The 18,746-nt window shown below is 39.9% G+C and overlaps 1 protein-coding gene and 1 long non-coding RNA gene across 13 annotated transcripts in view; one reads left to right on the top strand and one right to left on the bottom strand.

Annotated features, from left to right (window-relative positions):
• The window catches only part of HECW2 (HECT, C2 and WW domain containing E3 ubiquitin protein ligase 2), a 448,428-nt gene that overhangs the window by 419,999 nt on the left and 9,683 nt on the right, over positions 1 to 18,746 (top strand). For all 12 annotated transcript variants that reach the window (XM_084998042.1, XM_021074544.2, XM_021074543.2 and 9 more), the window contains 5 exons: positions 3,299 to 3,428; positions 4,664 to 4,810; positions 5,486 to 5,600; positions 8,609 to 8,694; positions 9,744 to 9,856. In XM_084998042.1, the coding sequence (XP_084854168.1) occupies positions 3,299 to 3,428; positions 4,664 to 4,810; positions 5,486 to 5,600; positions 8,609 to 8,694; positions 9,744 to 9,856 (591 nt within the window). The remainder of the gene's footprint in view (positions 1 to 3,298; positions 3,429 to 4,663; positions 4,811 to 5,485; positions 5,601 to 8,608; positions 8,695 to 9,743; positions 9,857 to 18,746) is intronic.
• Positions 5,591 to 12,329, bottom strand: LOC110256941 (uncharacterized). The gene is made up of 2 exons (XR_002339023.2): positions 12,021 to 12,329; positions 5,591 to 9,817 (listed from the first exon to the last, which is right to left on the bottom strand). It is a non-coding gene; the product is annotated as an uncharacterized LOC110256941 (long non-coding RNA).

Below are 18,746 nucleotides of genomic sequence, written 5' to 3'. Positions count from 1 at the left end.
AGAAGCCAACTGTCTGTTAGGGTTGTAGCTCAAACATGCAATGAGAAAACACAGAATGATTGCATGCTTCTGACCAGCTCATTCCCTAACCAGAGCCATATATCTGCCATCTGTAAAATGGAAGCCTAGACTTCAAATGAAAACAAAGTGGTTCTTTTTTTTTTTTTTTTTTTTTTTTTTTTTTGTCTTTTTTGGGCCACACTCGTGGTTTATAGAAGTTCCCCGGCTAGGGGGTGAATCAGAACTGCAGCTGCTGGCCTATGCCACAGCCCCCAGCAACACCAGATCCAAGCCGCATCTGCAACCTACACTACAGCTTACAGCAATGCCGGATCCTTAACCCACTGAGTGAGGCCAGGGGTTGAAGTTGAGTCCCCTTGGTTACTAGTTGGGTTCGTTACTGCTGAGCCACAACGGGAACTCCCAAAGCAAAGTAGTTCTAATGGGCTCTTCAAAGAGTCAGTAGGAAGACTTTTCATCATATTCCCTTTTGGTATCTGGGTCGATGAAGCCCTGGGTAACTGGGGATTGGCCTTCCGCCTCTCTGGTTCTCCCTGGCCCATTTTTGCATCTTCCTTTTCATTGCCTTATCAATCATCTTCCCCTCTAAGCTTCCTAAAAGAGTAGTCTATAAGTGACTATTGGCACACCCTCAACACACTTTAGCCTGGCCTTTTCCCTACCAGTAACCTATGGAAGCTTTAAAGAATGTTTTTTTGTTTTTTTTGTTTTTTTGTTTTTTTTGGTTTTTTTTTTGGTTTTTTTTTTTTTTTTTTTTTTTTTGTCTTTTTGCCATTTCTTAGGCCGCTCCTGCGGCATATGGAGGTTCCCAGGCTAGGGGTCCAATCGGAGCTGTAGCCGCCGGCCTACACCAGAGCCACAGCAACTTGGGATCCGAGCCGCGTCTGCAACCTACACCACAGCTCACAGCAACGCCAGATCCTTAACCCACTGAGCAAGGACAGGGATCAAACCCGCAACCTCATGGTTCCTAGTCGGATTCGTTAACCGCTGCACCACGACGGGAATTCCTAAAGAATGTTTTTTAGTCTTTATCTTGATGGTCATTCTGCTGCTCTAGATTCTGTCCACCTCCCACCCCCACCCATTTCTCTTGAGTCCTTCCTTCACTGGCATCCATGACACTAGGATTTCCTGGTTCTCCTTTCCTTTTATGCATCTCCTCTGACTTGCCCTTCAGCCTCAGTGTTCCTGAAGTTTCCATTCTGTTTCCTGCTTTTCTTTCTCTATGTGCTGTGATGAGACATCTCTTCATCTGTCTCATCTACTGACTCTCCAATCTACACCCTCAGACTTGATGTCCCTTGAGTCATAGGCTCAAGTGGTCACTATTCCGAGTATCTCCTCTTGTCGGTCTCACAGGTGCCTCAAAATCAACATGGTTAAAACTAAACTCATCAATTTCACCTGACCTAAAAATGCACCTTCACCCTGTGCTGGGACAGAATTCATGATGCCAACACTCTCAAGTCACTCTGGTCAGAAATTGGGAGTTACCCTTAAACACAATGCAAGTTCTGCTCTCCCCACCTCCCACCCCATTCCCATGGTATAGGTCACAAATTATTTATGGTACTTTTTCCTGCTGTACTTGTGTGGCCTCAAGCATTTTCTCAATTTATGGCCCTCAAGGCTGCAATTAATCAGAGTTGTCTTGCAACATGAGTTCATTTGCCATCTTATTTCAGATATCCCTCTTTAGACCACCCAATAACACCATGTACTGATTTCCACATTTGCCTCCTAAATAATTCTTAAATTCATCCTCTCCTCTCCACCCTAATAGCTATGCCCTAATTAAAATTCTTATTTCAGCCAGATTACCATCGTGATCTATTCATTGGTTTCTACCGTCTAATGATAACACACACACACACACACACACACCACCCCATTTTAAGGAGTCCTCTGCACTGCCACTTCCAGAAAAGCAGTTTAAAGTCACACCTCATGTCTGATCATGTCACTCCCCATCTTAAAAACCTTTTGGTAGTTCTCAATCACCAAGCTCCTTAGAATGACTTTCAAGACCTGCTTCCAGCTACCTTTCCAGCCTCATTCTCTGGACGTTCTATCCTGTGATTAACCATCTGGTGCTGCCGATATGCTTGGAAATATCTGTACACTCCATCCCTTAATGCTTTGCTCAGATCGTCCTCTTCTGCTCTCCGCTTTCTTTTCCCCTTTCTCCTTCTTTTCATCCATTCTGCTTTACCTCTCTAGCTTTTAAACGTCCTACTAACTTTGTTGTAGACATTGTCTACTCCAAAAAGCTTTCCCTAAACCTCCAGGTCAAAGTAAATGGCCCACATGTTTGCGGGGGGTGGGGGTGGGGTGCTGTATCTACTTATCTCTTTTTTAAATTGAAATGTAACATCCATATAAAGTACACAAATAATGTTACCCACCCTAAGCTATCACTTGCCACCTTATATTAACTTACCTGTTTGTGATTTCAGGTCTACCATTAGCTCTTGAGGGCAGTAACTATTTATCAAGTAGCTATTAAGATGTTTGGCACATACTAGTGCCTAGCAAATGTTTAGACTGAACTGAACAAAATGATCTTTGAAATTGAGCTGATCGAGGAAATTTCAAAGCAACAATAGCAAATCAATTGCTACTACCTTATAGCAGGGCTATATAATAGTAACTCCACCTCGTACAGTTCTCTCGAGAGGGAAAAAAGAGAGAAATAGAGAAAACCATTATAATTGTAGAGTGATTCTGTGGCTTTCAGTTTTCAGAATCACAGAAAGAGTAAGAACCATGGGGAAAAAAAGGATGTACGTGCATGTGGATGATAGAATCTAGGTTTGGGGAAAAAAAAAAAAAAAAAAACTAAGTTAAGGCACAGTATAGAAATATACAAAGAATTCCTAATGAGAAGAATGATATTTTCAGGTAGCAAAATATAGCCAAAGGATACTGAACCCAAGTTGTCCACCTGAGTTCCGGTTCTGGCTCTGAAATTAATTGTGGGTGGCTATGCACATGACAGTCACCCTGTACTTGCAGTTCTGTGTTTGTAAAAGAACGAACAAATGGAGAGATTCCTAAGGCATTTCCTTTGTGAGGATTTTTAAATTTTATACCCAATTTCTGAATTATGTCACTGGTTTAGTGACCGACTTCGACTAAGAATATTCCAGAAATCACTGCTTATTTAGTTGATCATGTTCTGGTCATTAATCTTGGTTTCTTTCCTTTCCTTTCCTTTCCTCTGAGTTTTTGCGAATAGCCATGCCTACGTACCTGTTTCTGTTTGTCGTCTTAGTCTGTGTGACCTGAGTGATCTAGAATACCTTGATGAGGAGTTCCACCAGAGCCTGCAGTGGATGAAAGACAATGATATCCATGACATTCTGGACCTCACGTTCACAGTGAACGAAGAAGTTTTCGGGCAGGTCTGTCTATGTCCATGACTAGTGACTAAGTATGGTGATTGAACGCTGTTGGTTGGTGAAGAATTAATTCAGTGGCTAAGGTCAGATGCTTATTTATCTGCGGCTGGTCAGGCAGTTTAAACCCAGGATTATGTGCAGTTACCACAATCTCGATTACAAAGGTTATTCCAGAACCAACTTCAGATTAAGATGTTCCAGATTTTAGATTGTGATAACTGTTTTTGTGTTGTAAGCAATTTATTTCCCATTAAAAAAAATCCTCAAAAAGATATTAGAATGTGCCTTGTATAGAATAATTTTTTTAAAAAATTCATGCTATGCCAGAGTTGAATATTAAATTATTTGATTGGCGCTTGTATTGAACTCTCGTTCATATTTAAGAACTGAAATGGATGGTTCTAAAGCTGAAGGAAATTAATAAACAACATTCTGGTAAAGGTTTGAATACTTTTTTAAATTGATAGAAGAGTTGGTTAAAAAATTTCTTTTGGAAATTGTATAACTAGTTCATAAGTAATAGTCTTAGTTAGACATTAATTCCTGGCTGGTTTCCTGAATTTCATGTTTTGGGAAAGAAGTTCTCAATTTAACATTCATTTGAATGTAATTCTGCTTCCTTAAAGTCAGTCTTTACTTAAATATTGACTTTCTCTGTGTAGTTGATTCTGAACCCTAAAGGGATTTGCGAAAATGTCTTTTTGTCAAACATTCAAAGAGCAGTGGGGCAGAATCTGAAGCCAATTTGTTTTCATTTAAAAGACTTATATGTTTAAACAGGATTTAAAACTTAACCTTCAGAGTTTGCAACACACATGTTTTCAACCACTGAGGCTCTCAGACATCAGCTTGTGGCTTATTTTTCCTTGAGCATCCGTGTGTGTGTGGCTCTGTGCTGGTGCCACACCCCTCCTCGTGGGGTGTGCCTGGGCCAGGGCAGGGACAGGTAGCCAATGATTCCAGCTCACTGGTAGCAGTGATCTTATAACATTGAGAATATAGCTTATGGTCAGTCCTTTTTTTTTTTTTTTTTTTTGGCTGCACAAAAAAAAAAAACCTCCCAAAAAACAAACAACTCAGCATATGGAAATTCCCAGGCCAGCATTGAATCTGAGCTGCAGCTGTGACCTACAGTGCATCTGTGGCAGTACCAGATGCTTTAACCCCTTGCGCCAGGCCAGGGATCAAATCCCTCCCTCCACAGAGACCCCTGCCATCTTTTTGTTTCCCAATCTCAGATAACTGAACGAGAATTAAAACCAGGGGGTGCCAACATCCCAGTCACAGAGAAGAACAAGAAGGAGTACATCGAGAGGATGGTGAAATGGAGGATTGAGCGGGGTGTTGTGCAGCAAACGGAGAGCTTAGTGCGTGGCTTCTACGAGGTGAGGACGAGCAGCAGGAGTGGGGTTCTCAGTCTGACGTCAGTGACGTCTTGGTCCATCGCCCTGTACTTCACATGTGTGCAGTATGCCCATTTCTCTTTTGCTGGATTTATGTTGCGCTGTTGATTTAAACACTGCAGTATTTTTTCCTACCTGTTTCAAGAACACGAAAAAAGCTTATTGCCCTGTGCCAAGAGATCACTGAAATAGAATGACCTCAATTCAAATAGCATTTGGTGATTTAATGACTGCTAATAACATTTAAATCACACATCTTAGTCATGCTTAGGTACAGGTAATCAGATCTCATGCCTGATATGTGATCCCATCATACCTGAGGGTCAGGATGAGTTGTTACCACTAACCATTGTGATTTCTTCTGTAAGAGCACTAGATCTTCTCCAAGAGAGGAGAGGGAAAAAAAAAAAACCTGGATTAATCAGTGGCCAATTATAAAACAAAAATTCTGTTGGGGAAAATTTCATCAACCTTGTACTAAAAATATATTTTGTAGAGAGCTTCATAGTTTTTAAAGTGCCTACACAGAATACGTCCATAGTATTCCCAACCCTCCCTGTGCCCTCCTTTTCTGATGAGGCTTAATTGTCGCTGAGGCTTCTCCAGGTCCTTAAGCCATGTCCTATATTCTTTTTTTTTTTTTTTTTTTTCCCACAGGTGGTGGATGCCAGGCTAGTATCTGTTTTTGATGCAAGAGAACTGGAACTGGTCATCGCAGGCACAGCTGAAATAGACCTAAGTGATTGGAGAAACAACACAGAATACAGAGGAGGTGAAATTTCATTTATTCAGCTGGATTTTAAGTTTCAGGTTAAAGGGAGGCAAATAGTTCAGCAGGTGGGTCTGGATCCAAGACAGGCAAAGGCACTTGAACTCTAATCATAGGTTTGAGGCGGTCTCCTTTGAGACCTTGGGCAAGACACATTCCCTTCTTTCCCTAGGTACTGCATCTGTCAAGTGGAAGGAGGGCTGTTTACACATCATCTCAGGATGTCATAAGTCTTAATTGTTGGTGAAGAAATGTGACCATAGGAACACTAATTAATTGCTTTATGGTGTTATTAGCGAAGCGCCAGGGAGCTCATATCCAGCTGGTCAAATTCCACCTTCATTCTAAAGCTGGAAGGACACACCCTCTGAGCTTCTTAATGAGCAAACGCAGTTTTTCTGCATTTCACTTAAACTACTTGCTAGTTGTAATTCACAGTTGAAACACCTGAATGGGTAATATATGGTTCTCAAATTTCAAGTTTATTGGATAAGCCCTTCTAAAATTCAAGCGCTTAGTTCAGCTGAAAGGGAAACTGCTATAACATTAGCTAAAAACTAACTGCACCATCCAACTCATCCCCAAATGGGAAGCTTTAGAACTGGCATTTCTGTAGATCAGTACAGATTTTTGAGTAGTATTTGGCATCAAAGCCGCTGAAATTTGATTGCTGAATCAATGCACTTTGAAAGGGACCTGATGTTAACCCAGAGTTCTCATTTTATCCATTAATCTTAAGCAAAGAATACGTTTTCTGAAATTTATTGTAATGTTATAGAGTCTTCAGAAAGTCATGACAAACGGCAATTTTGTTTTTGTTTAACTCAGAATGTAAGAGGTTAGCGGTGGTTTTGAACTTGGAGAATGAAGAACACAAACTTTAAGTCACTGAATTAATTGCTTAGCAGGATAAAATGAGAGCTGAGCAGTTATCTGTAAATTGAAACTGGGGTTTAAAAAAAAATTAGTTTGGAGTAAAAAAATACCTTGACATTGGCTTAATTGCTTTTCTTTTGGTCTGTGCCTGGCTTTTCCACCCCATCACTGATACTGGACTGGCCTTGCATGCCCATTTTCTCTGGAAGGCGATATTAAATTGCAGTTTCCATTGCTGCTATTTCCATTTCAAATGCTGAAGTCCATTTACTGTAATAAGTCTTTTCCGGTTGGCCCCATGTATAATCCACATATGACCTTGGATCTTATAACTTATAATGTTTTCATTAACTAGAACACAACTTCTCCAACATGCTACATAACTTATATCTTACCATAAATATTATTAAGTCATTTTCTTCCTTCTCAGGAGATTCTAATAGCTATGTCATTAATGAAATAAGGCATTTTTGTATTTACAGAGTATACACTTTTGTTCACTGTATATGACTAATCAGGTACCTCTTGCTATGGTTATCATTTATCTTATCAAATGAAATCCTTGGGAGGAGCTGGGGGAAGGGGCAGGAAAGGCAAGATGCCCAGCTGCCGTGCTTGCTAACCCACTAGTTGGCACTGGATGAAGGGGCAGCTTTGCTGCCATTTGCCATATGTTCACAAGGCAGCTGTTTGTAGAGAGCATGATGAGGTACTTTCACTGCTTTTCCTTCTCCAAATGGTTTGGCACAAACAGTAAGGAGAGGCATAAAAGGGCCTATTCAAAGGGTCAGAAAGCTTTAAAGCTATACAGAGCCTATGCACTTATTTTATAGACGAGAAACCTATTTGCTCAGCACCAAATAGCTAGTCTTTGCCAGAGGCAGGATAAGGAACCTATGCACTTCCATGTCCAGTCTAGTTGTATTTACCCTTCACTTGGATCCCTTTCTCCTCCAAGGGGTATCACTGATCAAATGGTAAACAGTAAGGCAAGACTCCCCACAAACCCTGCAACCATCAAAACGAGTGAGGAAAAATTCAAATTAAAATGGTCTCTATCCACCTTCTGTTTTGGACTCAGTGCTGCTGACTCAGAGTAACTTTATGCACATTGACTATGTCTGTTAATTGGTTTAAATCACTAGTTGCACCTTAGACTTTGTCAGCCTTTTCTCTGAACTTTTCTCCATTGAGGGTTTTGGAACCACAGCTACTGCCGTAATCCACCTGTGTGGGATGATACTTCTGACATTTTATTAAACTCTATTAAGTATAGGATAAAGTAATGTTTAAGGAGTTCCCGTTGTGGCGCAGCTGAAACAAATCCAACTAGTATCCACAAGGATTCGGGTTCAATCCCGGGCCTTGCTCAGTGGGTTAAGGATCCGGTGTTGCCGTGAGCTGTGGTGTAGGTCACAGACACGGCTCAGATCCCGTGTGGCTGTGGCTGTGGCCGGCACCTACAGCTCTGATTCAACCCCTCGCCTGGGAACTTTCATATGCCTCGGGTGCAGCCCTAAAAAAGCAAAAAAAAAAAAAAAAAAGAGTAATGTTTAGGTTGATGATTATTTGGGACTTAGTTGAAAAAATTAAAGTAATAAAATTATTTTCCCATTTTATTAGCAAAAAAGTAATTTGATTTCAAAATGTGAACATTACATGTAGCTTTAAAATAGTTAGTAGTTACATATTTTTTTTGTATAATTATTTGTTTCTGTGAAAATCTGTTTTCTTTGCTATTGTACCCCCGAACTTAGCACAGTGATTGGCATAGTAGCATTGGAAAATTATTTCTTCAATGAATGATCCAAAGGGTTAAGCATTTTCAGTAACACATTTATATTTTTCAGAAATGATACGGTTAAAATAACTCATTTGTTGTTCTTCTCTCCACTAGTTTCATTTAGTGACCACTAAATGGAAACAGAGATTTCTTGGTTTCATTTAGTGTTTTGTTTGACTTTTGACACTCATGCAATCATATTTACGGTGTTATTCCTTGGTCTTAAATTGTAAATAACCTTTAATCTAAGATGATGATGTATGTCTGGGGGTCTTTTGTTGACGGGTCAGTGTCATAGTGACTTAAGATAGAAAACTCAAAGTAATATGGGCTTTCGTGATTGGTTTGATAGGTTATCATGACAATCATATTGTAATTCGGTGGTTCTGGGCTGCAGTGGAGAGATTCAACAATGAACAACGATTAAGGTTGTTACAGGTAAGATGCCATTAGTTAATCATTTTAATGTATAAGAGACCTACCATAAATATTAATACTATTGTTAAAAATGCATGTTTTTAATAGCTGCTAAGTATACTCAATAAAATACATCCCATGTTGATCTACATATTTGGGATGCGCTGTTTTCAGACTCTTCTGATTGTGTGGTTCTGTGGCTCCATCACTATGCTGAACATCCCCAGCCACATAAAAGCATGTCATTAGTTGTGAGGAAGGATGAACTCCGGTCCAAGAATCCCGGGAACAACATCTGCCTTCGTGGCAGTTTGATCCCTTCATCAAGAGGTCCCTGGCTACTCTGGAGGCCAACATCCCTGGCAATTGAAAGAGATAATCTTCGGTCCCTTAAGAAGTGACCCAGTTCCTTGATAAAGAGTCCTTTCTTTTCTTCCATCTAACTTTCCACAAATTTGAGATAACAGTGCAGTTTAAGAACACTGGGAAAACGAACTCATTATTTTCTTGTGGTGTTTATACTTATACAGTGAAATTGCTAGTTGGTTGCAACTCAAGAAATATCTGACATGAGAAAGGAAGTCTTTTGGTTGCTCAGGCAGAGCCTTACAAGTAGACTGGGTCTTAGCTCCTTTGGATCACATATCTGGGTCCCAAATTTGCAGGCCTAGAAATTCTTTTTTTTTTTTACATTCACTTCAAGTTGATGAGGGGTTGGTGCTCCGTAGACTTAGGTTAACTGATAACATCCACTTTATTCATCTCGAATGAGGAGTATACCTGGTTTAAGCTTCTAAGCTGGTCAGCTGTATTGAAGGCTGTATCTTCTACAAACTCTCTACATCCCCTTTCCCTTTATAATAAGCTGTCCTTGCTTGGTATTCTCCAGACCTTTGTCAGAATTCCCTTGTTGCAGTTATTCCCTGCCTATAAAATTTTGTTTTCTGAGCTTTTCTACCTGCGAGCAGCATGCTAAACTTCCCCAGGACCTCTGCACAGGAATGATGCCAGTCTTTCCTAGAGGCTGGTCTCTTGGTTTCACCTTCTCTTCTTCTTTCTTGGGTTGATAGTTTGTCACAGGCACATCCAGCATTCCCTATGAAGGATTTGCTTCTCTCCGAGGGAGTAATGGCCCAAGAAGATTCTGCGTGGAGAAATGGGGGAAAATCACCGCTCTTCCCAGGTAAAGTAGAAAACATTTCTTTACTGTCACTACAGTGTTCTAGGGGAGGCCTTCAACTTATATATATACTGACTTATTACCATTTTATATTGAAAGTTGGAGAGCATGGGAAAAGCTTTTAGAATGAATTTCTCTTGGGTGACCTTTCTAAATGAAGGAAGAAAAGATCTTCCTGGTCATACTTAAAATACATATATATACACACACACATATATATAAGATATATATATGTATATCTTAAACTGCAAATGAAACAGAAGCAAAGAATTTGTTAGCAATAGGAAAGCAACATTGGTCATCATACTTGTGGCTTTTACAATGTGTTTTTTAATTTGTGTTTTCAGAAGCTCTAGTTTTAAGTTTACATTGATAACTATTTAGAATCCCTTTGGTAAAAATGACCATTGTGGTTTCTAGGAAATATTAAATCATACGAATATGCTCTGTATCTCTTCTCTTTAGTCCATCGAATACATGGCTTATTTCCATGCAAATGCTCTCTGCATTGTGCTCTCATTTGTAGTAAGATGATATGTTTCCTTGGAGTGGAAAATATCGTTTTACTGCTGCTACTAATAAACGTAAGAGGCAGTATTCGTGAGTTAAAAAAAAGAGTGTTTGAAGTGAATGGAACTAACTGGAGCTGAAGCAAAAGAAAAGGAGCCAATGAACAAAAGAGGAATGGAGAAGAGTTGGTCTTAGGACTCCTTTATCCAGTCAGCAATGAAATGGAGAAATTTTGAGGTGAAAAGGACTTCAGATTGCCTCTCATTTTGCTACTAATGAAACTGCAATCTGGGGAGATTAAATCTTCCCAAGTGATAGTAGCCACCCCAAGATGTCACAATGAGTTTCGTTACATACAGTTGGCCCTCCACATGCATAGGTTCTGCATCCATGGATTCAACCAAGCACTGGACTCAACCAATAGCAGATTCAGTCAACAGCAAGTCAAAAATATCTTTAAAAAAATTTCCAGAAAGTTCCAAAAAGCAAAACTTGAATTTGCTGCATGCCAACAACTTTCTATATAGCATTTACCTTACATTAAATATTTATTTTTTGAATTTTATTGTATTTATAGTTGTACAACCATCACCACAACCCAATTTTAGAATATTTCCATCCTAAACCCACAGTCTAGATATTTCAAGAGGTCTAGAGATGATTTAAGGGATAAAGGAGGACGTGATAGGTTATATGCAAATAATATACTATTTTATATAAAGGACTTGAGCATCCACAGATTTCAGTCTCCCTGAGGGGTTCCTGGAACCAGTCTCCTGGGTTCACCAAGCAATGACTGTACAAGCAACTTTGAGAAACCTGTTAACAAGACTGTCTTCTTAGCAATTGCAAGATACTGGTTCTTAAGAATTATGTTCTAAGCATCAAAATATGGGGGGGAGGGAAAGCAATACTAAAAATACAGATATGGGTCAGAGCAAACTCAGGGCTGGCCCGAGCCTCCCAGTCACCTGGGGTGCATCTCAATTGGCAAACAAAGGCAGTACATCCAAACACTTAAGTATTACCTGGCATACCTGGCATTCCAAATGTGAGAGAGTTTAATTTGCATTATTTAAAGAAGTATTTTATTTATGTCTGAATCATGCTTTTTTCCCTCTTAAATCACATCTGTATCTCAAAAGCAGATTTACTCTGAGAGGAGCCTTTCACCCTTCTAAGAAACACAAGGATTAGCAGTAAGGAGGCAAGAAAGGACAGATGAATTGTATTCTTTTTCTTGAAATCTGTTTTTGCAAAGATTTACTTTTGTAAAGTAGTTGGAATAAACTGTAACGATAGGCAGATATAGCAACTGTTTAATCACTGTAATTTTCCCTAAACCTGGTGAGCAGAGAAAGGCAATTTGGTATAAACATGAAACTTCAGCTTCAGAGAGACCGGGCTATATCCCCGTTCTGTTACTTGCTTGCAGTGGAGACTTAGAGAAGTTGCTTAATCTTTCTGAGACTCTGTTTCTACATCTACCTTGTACGCTAGTAATTCTGAAGATTAAATGAAATCATTCATATAAACATTTGCTACTGACCCTGGCTGCCATTATAATTGCTGTCACTATCATCTGTAATATATTCAGGCTGTAGCGTGTTGGAAAGAGCGCAGGGTTGGGAATTAGAAGACATGAGCTCTTGCCCACCTTTGCTGCCAGCTGACTCTGGGGCTTGGAAAATCACTTGATCTCTGGGCCTCCATTTCTCCACCTTTAAGACGCCAGGGAAGGATGGTATCATAGGTCTGGTTGAGCAGTAAGTAACACCAATAGGTTGCTGAAGAATCTTGGAGGTCAGGCAAGATTCACTTGTCTACTTCCCCCTGCAGCTCCAGGAAGTTCATGTGCTGACTCATTATAAATGGTGGTATTCTTCATATTGTTGCATACTGACAGTTGGGCAACAGCTGCTGTTGTTTCTTCCTTCCTTCATTATGACCCAAGGCTCTAAATTCTAGAGTCTGAGTTCTACCCATACTCTAAAATGGTAATAAATAAAGATGATATGAGGTACATCAGGCACGCAGGCTATTTTCATACCTTGTCTGTAACAGGCTCTAACTTTTTAGGTCTAGTTGGAAGAAAGTGCTACTTGGCTATTCGACTTCACAGTTTGTCAACTTCTATTACCTTGTTAGGAGGCTGAGTACCGCTCTAAGCCCTATGATTCACTAGCATGTGATCCTAAGAGCCTAGATCCATCCCTCAAGTGTAGGAATACCAGTGCCATGCTTGAAGAGTATTTGTGACAAGGGAGTGAGAGAATGTGTATGAAAGTCCTTGGGAATAGTAGGTGTTCTTTGTTTTTTAAACTTTTTGTCATGAATCTTCTCTAAGCCACCACACTGCTGAAACTATTAAAATGTGCTCCACCAAAAAAGTACATTTAGAAGAAAATAGGAGAAATTTAATGCATGACTATATAGTTTTATCAGAAGTGATTTCTTCACTGATTACACTGCCATCACCCTTTAGGAAATGTAGGGTGTTACACAGTGTGAAAAAGATCTTTAAGATTGGCTCTGGTCTAAAGAGACAGTTTTATATGACTGAGTCCATTTTTCCCTACCATTGGAACAGATTACACTGAAGCCATTTTTCCCGTGATTTCCTGCTAAGTTTAATGGCAGAACTAAAGAAGTAGTCTGTCTCAGGCTGGTCAACCCCAATATAGTTCTTTGTCTTATTAGGAGAGGATGTTTAACAGTTAAAATGTGACATTGTACACACTGGAAACCAAATGGATGGATCTTCTTCTTACTTAAAAAATGTATTCTGTAAGAAGTCTGGTATCATCTCCTGTCAGGCATGGGAGGCTGCACCCTGGAGATGTGGAAGTGGCTGTAAAAGATGAGGGCAGGCAGTCCCCGTGGAAGGGAGGGCATCTTAGTCTTTCTAGACTTGGATGATTGAGGGCCTTTCAACCTTTTAAGCAAGCAAATGTGAGTCTCATTCTTTTCTTAGATTGCCTAGTCCCACACTGCAGTAGCAGTGAATAGCACTACTCACAGTGTGGGCCAAAACATGTATTAAAGTACATCAGGTTGTCTCTGAAGCCAGTACAAGTTGAATCCATGGCTCTTTTTTTCTATCTTGTGGTAATAAAGTAGCTATAGGCCAGATGATAAATAATGATGGAGGCAGACGGGTGTCTCTGCGGAGGCTTATAGCCTGAATACATTATTGCACTTCCTCTGCTTCACGGTTGGTAGTTAGCTCTGCATTTTGCATTTCTGTAGGAGATTTCCTGTCTCCTGTGCTCTGATGAGCTTATAAGACAGTAAATTCACTTTACAGCGATTGCTCTTGTCCAAAAAAAACAGGCTACTAACATGCCAGCAGAGAAAAGCAAGTCAAATCCTCTCTCCCAGGGTGGTATGGACTTTTGTGTTCATCTCAGGGGTTCTTGCCAAGTAGGGTGATGAAACAGAGGACTTAGGGAAGCTACAGTCATGATGGGGGAATGTAGGTTTTACCAAAGGGGGGAACATTCATTTTTGAAAATGACTGTGTCTGCAGATTATTATAAATGAAATGCTGACCCACATTAAAAAATTAAGCAGAGTTAATTATGAAATGAGTGTCTCAGAGAGACAGCTTTTCCAGTGGAATAGAACTTAAGAAGATAAAATAATTTTTTAAAGATGAGACTTTCACTAAAATTTTTTATATTGAAGTATAGCTAATATCCAGTACTATGAGTTACAGTGTAGTGATTCACAATTTTTAAAGGTTATGCTCCATTTATAATCATTATAAAATATTGGCTATATTTCCCATATTGTACAGTATATCCCTGTCATTTATTTTATATCTAATAGTTTGTATTTCTTACTCCTCTACCCCTATATTCCTAGTCATTTTTTTTCATTTTTAAAACTCTGCTTTTTATTCTTATGTAAAGAAAATTTTCACAAAAAAATACCAGGGAGTTAAAATTTTTTAAATATGTCTATATAATGTACAAATGATAATATATAATATAACATGTGTTTATATAATAATATATATGTATCCATATATATGTGTGTATAAGTCCACTACTGAGATAACCTCTAAATAATCACTCATTTCTATACACATACACACCAACACGCACACACACGACACACATTTCAAAGCAAAATACAGTCACAGTGCATATACTGTTTATGACCTGCTTTTTGTGTGCCAAATATCACTGATCATGCACATCTTTCCATGTCATTAAATATTGCTTTACAACATTATCAATAATTCAGTTTTTCCTCTTCTAATACAGAGAGCATTGTCTACTGCAAAGGGAGCTGACAGATAGGAAATGGGAAGGTAACTGTGGAGCTGGTGTCACTTTCTTTAATGACAAAAAACAATGCAGAACAAGATACAGACCCTGGAAGGATTTTTTGGTGCCACCTCTCATGGGTGTTTGCTGTGGGGCATCCCCCCGCCCCCGCCCCCCAATCTCCCAACTCTCCGCCACCTGCCAGCCAGCTGGGGCACCTTGTCTGAGGGGGAGTCAGTGGAAGACCCTCATACAGAGGTCTGCTCTGTCACTGAGTCTGCCCTCTTTCCCTTTCTTCCCAATTACTCAATCCACACTATCTAAGAATAGCATTTTTGGTTGTTATTTTATCCTACCATTGAATCAGCATGTGCTAACAAAAATTTACCAATGATGACCAGTGATATTACCTTATTTAAAATCCTTAAATAGGCTATACCTTTTGGATTGGTCTTGACATTGGGAAGTGGGTAAAATGATCCTAAAATGTATTTTGTCTCAAAAAGGACTCCAGTAATTAATGTAAAATACTACTGAAATAATTTGTAATTACTGAATGGAATGAAAGGAGGTTTCATTGCTGCTGTCAACAGAACAGAGTTGTCCAAGTCACAACAACTATAAATCATCAAGTGTGTATTTGTGAGTGACAGACATTACACCTGTTAAGGAATGGTTAATGGTTTTCTTGGGCTTCAAGATTGAAAACTCATTTGGGCTCATCCTTTTCCCCGTCCACTCCACCTGCTCCTTTCCCCGAGGCTATTGCAGTAGACTGCTGGCTAAACTCCTGCCTCTGTCCGTATATCCTGTAGTTCATTCTGCACTCATCAGCCAGAGTGATCTTCTGAAATGTCCAGATCACCTCCCTCCCCTTGTTCATACACTTCAGTGGTTTAGCATAAAAGCCAAGCTCCTTGCCAAGGACTGCAGGGTGGGTGGCCAGGCCTGGCCAACTACACCAACCTCAACATATACACCCTCCCCCAACCTGCTACAGCCACCAGCCTCCTTCTTCCTCAAACATACCAAACAGTTCCACCTCAAGACTCTGGAGCTCTTTTGGTTCTGCACATGGCTGGCTTTCTCATCCCTAAGGACTCAGTTCAGTGCTCAGAAAGACCCTCCAGCCTTCTGCCCACAGTGCACCTGTCATTGTTTCATACCCTATTTCCTTTATAAGACTTCAGTTCAGTCATTGTGTTTAGTTATTGGTTTACTTGTTAACTGTCTGTCACCCCCTCTAGGATATAACCCCGTGAAAACAAGGACCTTATTTGAATTGAATGTAGCTTTGCCCCTAGTGCTGGGTCATAGCACATAATTGGTACTCAGTAATTTTAGTGAATTCTTAAACTTCAGGTATGACTCTGGACCACTCCAGACAAAATATGCCACAGTCACTTTTGCGTATTTATACCCTCATCTGAACAATTGAGATAGATACTAGTAATTAGATAACAGGGTGGTTTTAAAGATTAAGTGAGATAAAATGCACAAAGTGCTTAAAATGATGACTAACTCATCATCAATAAACTCGGCTATTTTTGACTCTTAATACCTAGCCTTCAGACCTGGCATGGCACTTCACAGTTTTAGGTGTTCAAGAAATGTGCTGCTTATTATACAAGAAATGTGATAACATCTTTTGTTTGGGCTTCTAAGAGTTCTCATTCTGGAACTGTTCCTTACTGGGTTTTCTTCTATTGGGTTTAAGTTTTGTAAATCCAGGTACATTTTACCCAAGACAACCTAATGAGACTTTAAATTAAGATGTTAATAACTTAGTGAATCTAATTCCTCTCATAAGCCTTTAGAAATTTATTATGCATTTACTATATGCAAAGGCTTGTGGGAGATATAAATTGATTTCTCTCCTTGTGGACTTTAAAACACAGTGAAGGGGAGTTTCCTGCTTTGGCGCAGTGGGATCAGCGGTGTTTCTGAAGCACTGGGATGCAGGTTCCATCCCCTGCCCTGCACAGTGGGTTAAGAATCCGGTGTTGCTAAAGCTGCAGTGTAGGTTGAAAGTGCAGCTTAGATCTGATCCCTGGTAGAGAACTCTATATACAAAAAAAAAAAAAAAAAAAAAAGGACAACAAAAAAAAAGAAACCATATGCATCGAAGGAGGTAATAGATATTTAGATAACCAGCATTATTGCCATGAAACAGTATATGACAAAGTAGTAGTGGGCATAGTAAGTGCCATAGAATTCCTTTCCATTGATTCACATTTATTAACACCTGGTCAGGGTCAGGGTTGTGCTGGCATGAGTTACACAAATATTTGTGAATGAGTCTTAGCGAGAATTCCTGCTGAAACCTCATGATCTAAGAAAGTATTAATGGGGATAATGAAGAAATTTTGAATATTTTAAAAAATTATAGCAAAAGTTATAGCTTTCTTTGTGTTAATAAATCTAAGCTAACAAAACAATTGCTGAATGACTATAAGTGAATTTATCACTCAGTGTGATTGGTAACTCTGGATTTCTCATGTTGATTACAAGCTCTGAATTCATCACCTATGCCCCGCCCATTTCCTTATTCCCTGTCTAGTTTGATGGCACCTCTGTCATCTCACTCTCCACACCCAGTCACTCGCTCCCTTTTATTAATGGAATAAATGACAGAGGTCTGTTGCATGAATGCTCCTAGCTTCCTGATGTGACCCTGCCTCCCCATCTGGCTTCAGGTCGAGCCTTGGCTCCTGTCACCCAAGCACTTGCAGTTCTTAGTTTTCCGGATGATGTAATGCTTCCTCACGCATCTGGGGCAGTCTCTGGGAACATCCTTCTCCTTGTTGGTCCAGAAAAACTCCACACACCTACAAACTCCTCAAGACTTGGCACAGATAGTGTCCTCTATTATAGCCTTTTGTGACTCTGCAGGGCCACTGACTCACTGTGTGTAGGGTCACTAATGGCCCGTATGAATCTTTTGGATGAGGCAAAGATTTCTGATAGTTTTCTAGAGAAGTGCCGCCCTGAGCTAGGGCTTATGGGTTGGTGAGCAGAGCCAAAAGCGGGCTGGATTTCAGTGCCCACTGGCCCCAGCCAGATCCCCTAGTACAGAGCACAGACTGCATAACTTTGAGTGGGTCCCATTTGCCTGCAGATTTTGCTCTCAGCATGTAAACTTCTTATGGGCAGAGACCATCCTTATCTGCCAGGGGCCAGATGTTCAATGCCTGGCATGCAGCATGATCTCAGTAGGTACTTGTTCAATGAATGAAGGAAGAAATGCAATGTAATGTAAACTGAAAATTAATTTTCACTAGGATACGTTGTGCAGGAATGACAAACTTTCAAAATATAGGATCTTCAAAGAAGGTGACGCAATAAAAGGGTCTGCTTGGGTGCTGCCTGAACACTCCCTGAGCCCTGAATTAGGGAGCCCTGTAAAGCCCAAAGGAAGCTCCCCTTTGCCTGCCTCACAGCCCAGCTCCAGGCCAACCTGCTTCTTCCCCCAGCATGCCCCACCAACTAGGACTGCAGGCACACCTCCCTCCCCTGTGTGGAAGTCTGCAGGCACTGCCTCAGATAGGGAAGCTTTGGACTTGACAGGTAAATCCAGTCGGGAGTACTCATGTTTCTAAATAAATCACGGCATCAGAAAGTGAAAGTTAAAATGTCCCTTAGGATTTCCCAGAATGCTTTTTAAGTATTTGTTTTTGATTTATTAATTACTTGATGAAAAAGTGGGAATAAGAATAAGGAAACAACTCTGAAGGATTAGGCACCACTGTCAATGGAAAAGAGAGAATTAATAAAACATATTCCAAATTATACTGCAAATAAAAGAGATTTTTTTAGATTTACATACATTTTATTTCTGGAATAACATCTACTAGATGTAAGGAGGCTCATGGTTTTCTCTTTCTCTCTTTAAAAATTCCGATTGCAATTTCTTCTTTGTCTCATATTTTGAATCCTTATAAGCTACTAAAAATCACTTCTGGGAAAATGGAGAATAAATTAATAAATGTATACATACATACACACACAGAGGAATACATTAATCAATGCAAAGATCTATGAAACTCTAGGTGTAATTGTGATACTTGGGCCCATTGGATTGGGTAACTGACTTGCCTATCTATAGGAAA

This window comes from Sus scrofa, chromosome 15, assembly GCF_054392235.1.
Source record: "Sus scrofa isolate SSC_HxYL_T2T_F1_AM1 chromosome 15, Sscrofa_HxYL_maternal_Yorkshire_Landrace_v2.0, whole genome shotgun sequence".
In the NCBI taxonomy this organism is placed as follows: Eukaryota; Metazoa; Chordata; class Mammalia; order Artiodactyla; family Suidae; genus Sus; species Sus scrofa.
Note: the sequence above shows the minus strand (reverse complement) of the source record. Positions and strands in the feature narration are given on the sequence as shown.